Here is a 12,125-nt window from a genome sequence, read left to right as displayed (position 1 = left end):
TTGGTTGGAGAAGTGTGCTGCAATTTTGGCGAGAAATTTTGCTTATGCTCAAAGGGCAGGGCAGGGCAGGGCAGCAATGAGGTTAAGGTGAACCAATGGGAGTGCCAGGCTGTCTCCACTGCAGGGCCGCACCTACAGCAAGGCTGGGTGGCGCAGGGCGCCAGGCTGCCAGGGGGGCGCCAGACAGCCACACCGCAAAACGGGGCAGGGTGGGGGGCGCCAGAGGGATCTTCGCACCACGGTGCCAGATATGCTTAAGACGGCCCTACTCCACCGATGTGTCCGAATTGCCCGGACCATATTGCTGTGCTGCCTGCATCAACCCAGTATGTGGCACAGCCACTACTGCCAGGTGACAGGCTCCACAGTGCCACCCCACCAACATGGCCGCTCCTGCAATGCCATCAAGTTTCACTCCAGTCTAGTGTCAACTGCTGGCAGCAAAGGCGTCAGGGTTTGAAGAGAATTCTACCCTACCCAATGGATGTTAAGTCATGGGCAGACCAAATGTTAATGGCCAAGGGCAGGAGAATGAAGTGTGTGTCCTCTAACAAATTACCCAAAGAGAAAATAAATTGGGTCCAGGACAGGGATACATTCAACAATGTCCCTGATTAGGAAGTACTTTAACGGATAGGCCAGGGTATTTCTGCTGAGTTTTGCAATGCCACAGCAATGAAATAAATGGAATTACTTCTCCAGCTGTTCAAAGTCAAATTGCTAGAACCACTTTACATTCAGCGTCTTGCTGAAAATCATTTTCAGCTGGCAACAAACACTCTGAGTGGGCGAGGTAAGAGAAAATAAATTATTCACTTTTTTTGGACGGAATTAGGAAAAAATGTAACTAAACTGCAACACAGCAGGCACACGGGCATGCTATGATCTGAGGAGAAAACAGTGAAGAAACATGTTGACATTTCTCACAACACTTAACAAGCCAAGGCACCCGATTTTGGCATTGACAAACCATTTGGCACATCCAGTGGATGGATATTGAAGGTCTGGAAACTTAAGTCCTATGTGGAATAGGTGAAAGAGCTGGGTATGTTTCACCTGGAGAAGAGATGATTAAGGGAAGGCATGGCTGGATTGCCCCATAGAAGATGAAGCAGACTTGTTTTCTCTCTGTGAGATTTTTGCAAGAATTCAATGAGTTCTTGTGAGATTTCAGCAAGATCTTGCCAGAAGCTGCTGAGACTTCACCAGGGGCTGAAGTGGCGGGATGAGCGAGGTGCCCACAGGAGTGCCACCTCTTGAGCTTCCGCTGCCCAAGGTGGCTGCTTCACCCTGTCTCATGGGCAAGCGGACCCTGCTCTTGCTCCACAGAGGACCTATGGGTGGAAATTGCAGTGAAGCTGTTTGGCAGTGCAACATACTGCCTAGGAGCTGAGGATCTTTCATCCACTGGAGATACTTAAGCAGTGGATGGATGACTATCTGTTAGGGGTGTGTGGTTTTATCTTGGGCTGTACATTCTTTATTGAGAAGGGGCTTTGACTAGATGAACCACAGAATCATAGAATTGTACAGCTGGAAGAAACCCAGCCAGATGGCCGGGGTACAAACAAACAAACATATTATTATTATTATTACTATTGCACCTGGTCATCTGGTCCAAGCAGGAATCTCAGTGAAAGCATCCATGACAGATGACCATCCAATCTCTGCTTTTTGTTGTTTAGTCGTGTCCGACTCTTCGTGACCCCATGGACCATAGCACGCCAGGCACTCCTGTCTTGCACTGCCTCCCGCAGTTTGGTCAAACTCATGTTCGTAGCTTTGAGAACACTGTCCAACCATCTTGTCCTCTGTCGTCCCCTTCTCCTAGTGCCCTCAATCTTTCCCAACATCAGGGTCTTTTCCAAGGATTATTCTCTTCTCATGAGGTGGCCAAAGTATTGGAGCCTCAGCTTCACGATCTGTCCTTCCAGGGAGCACTCAGGGCTGATTTCCTTAAAAATGGATAGGTTTGATCTTCTTGCAGTCCATGGGACTCTCAAGAGTCTCCTCCAGCACCATAATTCAAAAGCATCAATTCTTCGGCGATCAGCCTTCTTTATGGTCCAGCTCTCACTTCCATACATCACTACTGGGAAAAACATAGCTTTAACTATACGGACCTTTGTCGGCAAGGTGATGTCTCTGCTTTTTAAGATGCTGTCTAGGTTTGTCATTGCTTTTCTCCCAAGAAGCAGGCGTCTTTTAATTTCGTGACTGCTTTCACCATCTGCAGTGATCAAGGAGCCCAAGAAAGTAAAATCTCTCACTGCCTCCATTTCTTCCCCTTCTATTTGCCAGGAGGTGATGGGACCAGTGGCCATGATCTTGGTTTTTTTGATGTTGAGCTTCAGACCATATTTTGCGCTCTCCTCTTTCACCCTCATTAAAAGGTTCTTTAATTCCTCCTCGCTTTCTGCCATCAAGGTTGTGTCATCTGCATATCTGAGGTTGTTGATATTTCTTCTGGCAATCTTAATTCCGGCTTGGGATTCATCTAGTCCAGCCTTTCGCATGATGAATTCTGCATATAAGTTAAATAAGCAGGGAGACAATATACAACCTTGTCGTACTCCTTTCCCAATTTTGAACCAATCAGTTGTTCCATATCCAGTTCTAACTGTAGCTTCTTGTCCCACATAGAGATTTCTCAGGAGACAGATGAGGTGATCAGGCACTCCCATTTCTTTAAGAACTTGCCAAAGTTTGCTGTGGTTGACACAGTCAAAGGCTTTTGCATAGTCAATGAAGCAGAAGTAGACGTTTTTCTGGAACTCTCTAGCTTTCTCCATAATCCAGCGCATGTTTGCTATTTGGTCTCTGGTTCCTCTGCCCTTTCGAAATCCAGCTTGCACTTCTGGGAGTTCTTGGTCCACATACTGCCTAAGCCTGCCTTGTAGAATTTTAAGCATAACCTTGCTAGTGTGTGAAATGAGCGCAATTGTGCGGTAGTTGGAGCATTCTTTGGCACTGCCCTTCTTTGGAATTGGGATGTAGACTGATCTTCTCCAATCCTCTGGCCATTGCTGAGTTTTCCAAACTTGCTGGCATATTGGGTGTAGCACCTTAACAGCATCATCTTTTAAAATTTTAAATAGTTCAGCTGGAATATCATCACTTCCACTGGCCTTGTTATTAGCAGTGCTTTCTAAGGCCCATTTGACTTCACTCTCCAAGATGTCTGGCTCAAGGTCAGCAACCACACTACCTGGGGTGTACGAAACCTCCATATCTTTCTGGTATAATTCCTCTGTGTATTCCTGCCACCTCTTCTTGATGTCTTCTGCTTCTGTTAGGTCCTTACCACTTTTGTCCTTGATTATGGTAATCTTTGTACAAAATGTTCCTTTCATATCTCCAATTTTCTTGAACAGATCTCTGGTTTTCCCCATTCTATTGTTTTCCTCTATTTCTTTGCATTGCTCATTTAAGAAGACCCTCTTGTCTCTCCTTGCTGTTTTTTTGAAATCTGCATTCAGTTTCCTGTATCTTTCCCTATCTCCCTTGCATTTTGCTTGCCTCCTCTCCTCCGCTATTTGTAAGACCTCTCTGCTTAAAAACCTCCAATGAGTCCACCACCTTCCAAAGGAGTTTGTTGCACTGTCAAACAGCTCTTACTGTCAGAAAGTTCTCAAGATGTTTAGTCAGAATCTCATCTCTTGTAACTGGAAGCCATTGGTTTACGTCCTACACAAGTTTGCTCCATCTTCCATGTGACAACCTGTTAGATATTTGAAGATTTCTGTCATATCTCCCCTCAGTCTCCTCTTTTCTGGGACAAAGATACCCAACTCCCTCAACTATTTCTCATAAGGCTCATAAGGTTTCCAGACCGTTAATCATCTTGATTGACCTCCTTTGCACACGTTCCAGCTTGTCAATATCCTCCTTTAACTGCGGTGGCTAGAACTGGACACAATACTCCAGGTGTGCTCTGACTAAGACAGAATAAAGGTAAAGGGACCCCTGACCATTAGGTCCAGTCATGACCGACTCTGGGGTTGCAGTGCTCATCCCGTGTTATTGGCCGAGGGAGCCGGCGTACAGCTTCCAGGTCATGTGGCCAGCATGACAAAGCCACTTCTGGCGAACCAGAGCAGCACACGGAAAAGCCGTTTACCTTCCCGCCGGAGCGGTACCTATTTATCTACTTGCACATTGATGTGCTTTCAAACTGCTAGGTTGGCAGGAGCTGGGACCGAGCAACGGGAGCTCACCCCGTCACAGGGATTCGAACCGCCGACCTTCTGATCAGCAAGCCCTAGGCTCAGTGGTTTAACCCACAGCGCCACCCATGGTACTATTACTTCCCTTGAACTATTGATGCAAACTAGAATAGAATTCACTTTTTTTTGCTGGTGCATCACACTGTTGACTCATGTTGAGCTTGTGGTCTACCAAGACCTTGAGACCCTTTTCACGTGTACTTCTTGCAAGCAAGGGTTTGTATGAAGCTGGTTCTTCCTGCCTCTGTTGAAATTCATTTTGTAGTTTCAGCCCTGTTCTCCATTCTGTTAAGGTCATACTGGATCCCAGGGCCTTGACAAAACCCTGTGGCACCCCACTTCTCACTTTTTCCCCAGGTTGGCATGAACAACCAGCTACAAATCCCCAGCATCTCCAGGTAGGATTTGGAGAGACCCAGGTGGCGCTGTGGGTTAAACCACAGAGTCTAGGGCTTGCTGATCAGAAGGTCGGCAGTTCGAATCCCTGCAATGGGGTAAGCTCCCGTTGCTCGGTCCCAGCTCCTGCCCACCTAGCAGTTCGAAAGCACATCAAAGTGCAAGTAGATAAATAGGGACCGCTCCGGCGGGAAGGTAAACGGCATTTCCATGCGCTGCCACATGACCCGGAAGCTGTCAGCGGACAAATGCTGGCTCCCTCGGCCTATAGAGCGAGATGAGTGCTGCAACCCCAGAGTCGGACACGACTGGACCTGATGGTCAGGGCCCCTTTACTTTTACCTTTATGCTTGAAAGCCTGGAGAGTCACTGCCAATCCGCGTGGACAACCCTGAACTAGATGGACCAATGGTGTGGTTCAGTGTAAGGCAGCTTCCTATGGCTGTGGAGGCAGGTAGGGGGCAGTCACCTGCAGCTTTCCATTGAATCCAATGAAACTTTTGAAAATTTATGCCATCATTGCAGGTAGAACTGATCTTTGAGCAAGCAGAGGTCCTGCTGGAGTCATTCTGGTTCCCAGTACATAAGCACCTGCTTTCCTAATGGTGGAGTGATTATTGTATATTGATTCTGTGCAGAATTGCTTTGGGAATAATGTACTGAAAAGGGACATTTATATGATATGGTTTCAGATGATATAGTGAACCAAAGCAGGAAAGAGCTATAGAGATTACATTCAGAAAACATTAACTTTGGTGAATTCAGTTCCTTCTCTCTGATCTTATTTTCTAAGCTTTCACTATCTAATGTAGGATGTCGAGGCAGCAAAAGACTGATTTGCTCCATTGGAAGCACCACCTGTTATGACAAAAGCCCTCAAATATCATTGATGACATTATACAAGTCTTGTTGACTTGAAGGAAACACTCGATGTGAATGAAACAACATTAAGGGAAATTGTGCTTTGAATGAGAATGCGCCTGCTATCAGACCGTCAAAAAATAAAACTGCAGTTCCAGCAAGAACTCAGGCTGGTGGGTGGAAGGTTAAGAGATGTGGCCCTGAAATACATTGCATCCCAACAAATAAAGCTGAATGCCAATGAACAGGCCAGTGAAGGCAGATTCAGAGACTGGGTTAAGTTGTTCAAACTGCTTGTTTTTGCTGCTTGTTTTAATGCTACAGAAACACTAGCAACATGGTTCCATCTACTATGAAGATGCTATTCCTGCACATTGTAGCCCTCCCTCTACCTCCTTCATCCTCAGTTGGACTGGTGAGGGGCCCCTTTGAGCCACTGGGGACCCTCGGTCACTGCTGGGTTGGGGCAATACAGGCCTGCATACAAGCCTGTATCGGCCACTTACGTCTTCCCTTCATTGCCTAATAGCAGCTATGGTGTGATGGCATGAAGTGATTTGCAAATGGAATTGTCATGGTGGCAGGAGAAGGGTTAACCCCTCCCAGGGCTGCTTTTGCAAAAACATTTTTTTTAAAAAAAAAAAGTTGATGGGGGATGCATTCACACATATTCAATGTAGTACCTAGTTTTGCTTTGAGGCTGCATTCTCTGTACAGTTACTCGAGAATAAGCTCTATTTCTATTGTTATTGTTATTATTTACATAGCACCCCATACCTTGAGGTCTCAGGGCGGTTCACAGAATAAAATCAAAATATAAAACCACAAAATACATAATCAGAATAAAAAACAATCCAATAACACCCCCCCAAACCCCCACATTTTTAAAGGGCATTGGATGTCAATCAAATCAACCAAAGACCTGGTTAAAAAGGAACGTTTTGGCTTGGCACCTAAAGATGTATAATGAAGGTGCCAGGTGAACTTCCCTGGGGAAAGCAATCCACAGATGGGGAGCCACTGCAGAGAAGGCCTGTTCTTGTGTTGCCACCCTCCGGACCTCTTGAGGAGGAGGCACATGAAGAAGGGCCTCAGAAGATGATCTCAGGGTCTGGGTGGGTTCATATAAAAAGAGGCAACACCTTGAGGTATTGCGGTCCTGAGCTGTTTAAGGTCAAAACCAACACTTTGAATTGGGCCTGGAAACTAATCTTCAGCCAGCGCGGTCAGACCAGGATCGGTGTAATATGCTCAAACTGTCTTGCTCCAGTGAGCAACCTGGCCACTGAATTCTGCACTAGCTGAAGTTTCTGAACCATCTTCAGAGGCAGCCTTACATATAACACAATGCAGTAATCTAAACTTGAGGTTACCAAAGCATAGACAACAGTAGTTAGGCTATCCCTGTCCAGATAGGGGTGTAGCTGGGCCACCAGCCAATGCTGACGGAAGGCACTCCGGGGCACTGAGGCCACCTGAGCCTCAAGCAACAGCAAAGGATTCAGGAGTGCCCCAAGCTGTGAACCTGCTCCTTTAGAGGAAGTGTAACCCCATCAAAGCAGCAATCTCCCACCCACTAACCCACCCTCAGTTTTATCTGGATTGGGTTTCAGCTTGTTGGCTCTCATCCGATCAATTACTGAGGCAAGACACTGTCCAGTACTTCCACTGCCTCACCTGAGGAGAAATAGAGCTGAGTGTTATCAGCATACTGTTGACAACATACTCCAAACCGCCGGATAATCCCACCCAGCAGTTTCATGTAGATGTTAAACAACGTAGGGGGTAGGATTGAGCCCTGCGGAACCCCACATTGAAGGTTCTATGGGGCTGAAAAGCACTCCTCATGTAACACCCTCTGGGAGTGACCATCCAAGTAGGACTGGAACCACCGCAAAGCGGTGCCACCCACCCCTAGTTTGGACAGTCGCTCCAGAAGGATACCATAGTTGATGGCATCAAAAGCCACTGAGAGGTTGAGAAGAATTAACAGGGACATGTTTCCCTTGTCTCTCTCTACAGAGGTCATCATACATAGTAGAACTTCCTTCTGAATATGCATGCACGGGTTTGCAGTGCACATCCCATGGAAAGCAACAAGACTTTACCGTAAAGTATGTTGACTACTGTTGTCTTTGTCCATGGAGTTTTCTTGGCAGGGATACTGGAGTGGCTTGCCAGTTCCTTCTCCAGGTGGATCACGTTTAGTCAAAACTCTCCACTATGACCTGTCCATCTTGGGTGGCCCTGCATGGCATAGCTCATAGCTTCTCTGAATTATTCAAGCCCCTTCGCCACGACAAGGCATTGATCCATAAAGAAGGCTGATCGCCGAAGAATTGATGGTTTTGAATTATGGTGCTGGAGGAGACTCTTGAGAGTCCCATGGACTGCAAGAAGATCAAACCTATCCATTCTGAAGGAAATCAGCCCTGAGTGCTCACTGGAAGGACAGATCGTGAAGCTGAGGCTCCAATACTTTGGCCACCTCATGAGAAGGGAAGACTCCCTGGAAAAGACCCTGATGTTGGGAAAGATGGAGGGCACAAGGAGAAGGGGACGACAGAGGACGAGATGGTTGGACAGTGTTCTCGAAGCTACGAACATGAGTTTGACCAAACTGCGGGAGGCAGTGGAAGATAGGAGTGCCTGGCGTGCTATGGTCCATGGAGTCACGAAGAGTCGGACATGACTAAACGACTAAACAACAACAACATGTTGACTGATGGAATGTGTGTGTGTGGCAAATCAAAGAGGGGCAGGGAATTACAACAACACTAAGCAGGCTTCTTCCTTGGCAGTTTTATCCAGGGATGCCAGTGAGTCAGCAGGCACAGAGACTGAAGTATCCCCCTTAGGCCTGAGGCAATTCTCTAAGGTCAGAGCTGAACTACAGGGGAGATCACTGCAAGCAAAACTGCACCTGTCTCTGTGGTTAAGTTGTGCTAACTTCCGTCCCCAGGGCGGACGAGCCTGTGCCAGTAATGAGCACAAACCTTTTGCTATGTGCTAGGAAACAAAATGCTCTCATGCATTTATTTAACAGTTATTCTGACATTGTGTAATTGGAAGCATATTGAAATAACCTGGTGAGGAATACTAAGAAGCCAAGGAACAGGAAGGAAGCGCGCCGAGAGTGCACACCATCTGGACATAAAGCCATTTGGCACGACGGCGTGGCTTCGTCTTGATGAAATTTCCCTATGTTACCGAATATTTATCTAAGTATAGATGGTGCAATGATTGAGGGCAGGGGGAGGTGTGTAGGTAGTTAAGAGAGCGATCACACTCTTTCCTGAAGGGGACCACATGTTTTGCAATGTGCACCAGTTATTATCGCAAACTGAAATAAACATTGGTAGGGAAATATTTCCCTGCTTTCACCATTTTTGTATGTGTAGCCTTGCTGGCTGGGGACGATGGGACTTATAACCCCAAACACCAAGACGACACCAGGCTGAGGAAGCTTGATCTCAGCTTACTCCATTTCCTGAGACATTTAGTCTTCAACTGTTCATTGCCTTTTGCTAGCTAATTATGCATAAATGACAGCCTAGAGATAACTACCACCCCCAGATTCACCGCTGAACTCCTTGTTAAGTGAGAATCTGTTTACAGATCATCCACTGATGTTTTCAGTGGAAGAAAGCAAAAAAAAAAGCAAAAAAAGCTTTCTCCCAAAGGCCTTGTGAAGTGCAGTTCCTTAGGTGAGCTAGGAATCTCCAGCTAATGATTCTTAACATGGTCTTTATGGTGCCTCTGGCACCAAATCATGACAGTTAAACTGGTATGAAACTGATGTAAGTACCTTAGAAGTACTCAGGGGTCTTTAAGAATAAAATAAAATTGAGAAACATTATTCAACTTCCTTGTTTCCAGTCTGCTCTGATGCTTTCTCTTTTCCGGTTTCTCAATGGCAGCAAATCAATGCTGTTGTGTTACGTTGCAAACCTCCCTATGATCTTTGGATGAAGGGCAGTATATAAATTTAATAAATAATAATAATAATAATAATAATAATAATAATAATAAATGTCAGGATTCTAGCTCTACTTTATGGGTGGACTCCTGATAGGCACTTAATGGAGCCTGTGGCTGGTTTGAATAGAGTTTAAAAAGCAGAGATAACCAAAAATGCTTTGGTGCCTGAATCTTACTTCATCACTGGCAACAGGACAATATCCTGAGCAGGCGTTAAGGGACACATAGCTCTGCCTTCCGACCAATACTAACTCTTTATCCACTAACAAAACCATAATACTTAAGTTTTTTATGTGTTGTGTTTTTCTGCAAAGAGTTGAACATGAATGTACAAAGAATGTTAGACTGAGATTGTTCTGTATATTTACAATGGATATTTGCTGGGCATTAATGGAACTTTATGAAAAGTGAATGCCAAACAAAAGTTACCTTGTGCTATGTAAGGGGTGCTCTCCTCTTTTGTAGGTGCGAACAAAGGACGAGGTGCAGGCGCTGGTGGCCGGTTCATAATAAAGGACCTGCCACCTTTTCTTCGCTCTTTGTTGTCGTTGTCAAAAATGATATCATACACACCATCATCAACAAGAGCAAAGCTGTATGGATCCTCCTCTTCTGATTTCTCAGATTCACCTTCTTCTTTCTCCTCCTCGTGTATCTCATCGGTTTTCTTTTGTTCTTTATCTGCTTCCCATTCTACAAAACACGTACAACAGCACCATCATTATCCAAGCTCCTGGGTTTCCAGGGTGAATGAAAACACCACCAGACGCCCGTTAAAATAAGCCTTAGTAAAAATCTTTGCACATTGCATACAAAGACCATGTATACTTCTACAAATTGGACAGCTCAAAATCACATTTATTCCCTGAAAAACCACAGTTGCCTGCCATTTCTATTAAGAGGCAAAATGGCCTTTTAAAAACAATACAAATTCATTGGGATGAACTCTTGTAAACTGCTATATAAAAATGCTAAAAAAAGTATTATGGGCGCTCCGTATAACTGTGTAATCCGGAGGGGTGTGTGTCTCGCTTTAAGCTCAAAAAGTAGTGAGGATGTTAGTGCAAAAAACACGGCCATTGCCAGGTACTTTAAGGACTTTTGGGAAACACAAATTAGCCTAAAAATTGCATATACTGTACTAATTTGTATGAACAGGGGCTTCTGGTTGAATTAAGACTCTGGGAGGCTGGAGTCTCACCAGGGCAGATATTTTGCACTGTTGACACAGAAATTCTGCAAAAACCATTAAGCTCAGATTCAAAACTGAAGGGGGGGGGACATCTTGGGAGAAGCGTAACTCTGACTGAGTGAAAAACAACCAACAGATAAGATGCAAGAAGGCTTGTGCATGTACAGTAAAAGAAACAACGAAAAACCTTGGGTTGAGTAAGTGTTTCCATGGACTGTGGCTGGAGGTTCAACAGCCAATTTGACATATTTTTCCTTTATAGGGAAATTCTTTCACAGACCTTTTTTGCACTCTAACCTGTAATGCATTACTGAATAAGAAATCTGCCTGATTGGGAATCTGGTTTGAGTCTCCATATTGAACTTCCAAAGGAAATTTTCTCCCACACTGTCACCACGCCAAGGTGTTTTTTTTTAACCAGTTGTTTTTAAAAGAGGACCAGAATAGATATATCCTACTGAGGAATGAAATCTTCACTGAAGGTTGCTTGTGTTGCAGTTTGGAGGCAGCTTCCCCGGTCCAAACTCCCCAAGAGCCCTGTGGAATGTAATTTGGTGAATGATGTAGCCTGACACATGAGCCACTAGTGTGGAGAACCATTCTGTGATGAAGCAGGAGAGGGGCTACATTTTTAGCTCTAGCCTTCACCTTGGGGCTTCTTCCACCAACACCTATTTATTAAGCTCCTGCATGTGAACAGTTGCTTGCTTGTTGAGGTTCCTTGGCAAACACCTGTATTCAACTTCAGGTCTAAGAGTCTGGTCTTGTTTCAACACAAAAATGCCCTAGACAAGAGTATCCTATGAAAAGGGCTTCTGTTAGAGATGGCTGATTCCCCCCCCCCCTGCCCTTGCAGAACCACAGTCCCCAGGGGCTCCCTGTGGAATGGCATTGCCTTCTATTAAGCCAGTTCAAGTACATATGCTCTGTACAGCAGGTCAATACTAAGTTTCCTGTCAGCATCTCTCCTCCCTTTTCTGGAACTGGTAGAACATTGCACACACCCCCCCCCCCCCCGCCAAGGAACCTAGCTATTAGATTCCTAGAATTCTATGGTTCTAATAGAGTACTAGGGAGGGCTGTTTTAGGAAATGGCTATTACAGGAGTATTAAAAGAAATGCTTCATACACACGAGGACTTTTCACACACTACACAGGTATTAGTTTTCGCTACACATTTTGTCGTGCTCTGAAGAGTAGGGTTCGAACCAGTGGCTTCTAGTTACAAGAAAGGAGATTCCGACCAAACATCAGGAAAAAACTTTCTGACAGTAAGAGCTGTTCAACAGTGGAGCAGTCTCCCGTGGGAGGTGGTGGACTCTCCTTCTATGGAGGTTTTTAAGCAGCCATTGGATGGCCACCTGTCATGGATGCCTTAGCTGAGATTCCTGCATTGCAGGGGATTGGACTAGATGACCCTTGGGGTCCCTTCCAACTCTACGATTCTATGATTCTATGTACTGTACAAG

General features: G+C 45.3%; 1 protein-coding gene across 1 annotated transcript in view; it reads right to left on the bottom strand.

The window, feature by feature from the left end:
* The window catches only part of BANK1 (B cell scaffold protein with ankyrin repeats 1), a 186,866-nt gene that overhangs the window by 16,143 nt on the left and 158,598 nt on the right, over positions 1-12,125 (bottom strand). The window contains exon 10 of the mRNA XM_035114023.2: positions 9,894-10,157. Coding sequence (XP_034969914.1) covers positions 9,894-10,157 — 264 coding nt within the window. The remainder of the gene's footprint in view (positions 1-9,893; positions 10,158-12,125) is intronic.

The sequence above is a fragment of the Zootoca vivipara genome, chromosome 9, assembly GCF_963506605.1.
Source record: "Zootoca vivipara chromosome 9, rZooViv1.1, whole genome shotgun sequence".
NCBI classification, from domain to species: Eukaryota; Metazoa; Chordata; class Lepidosauria; order Squamata; family Lacertidae; genus Zootoca; species Zootoca vivipara.
The sequence above is the reverse complement of the archived record's forward strand: the minus strand, read 5'-3'. Positions and strand labels throughout refer to the sequence as shown.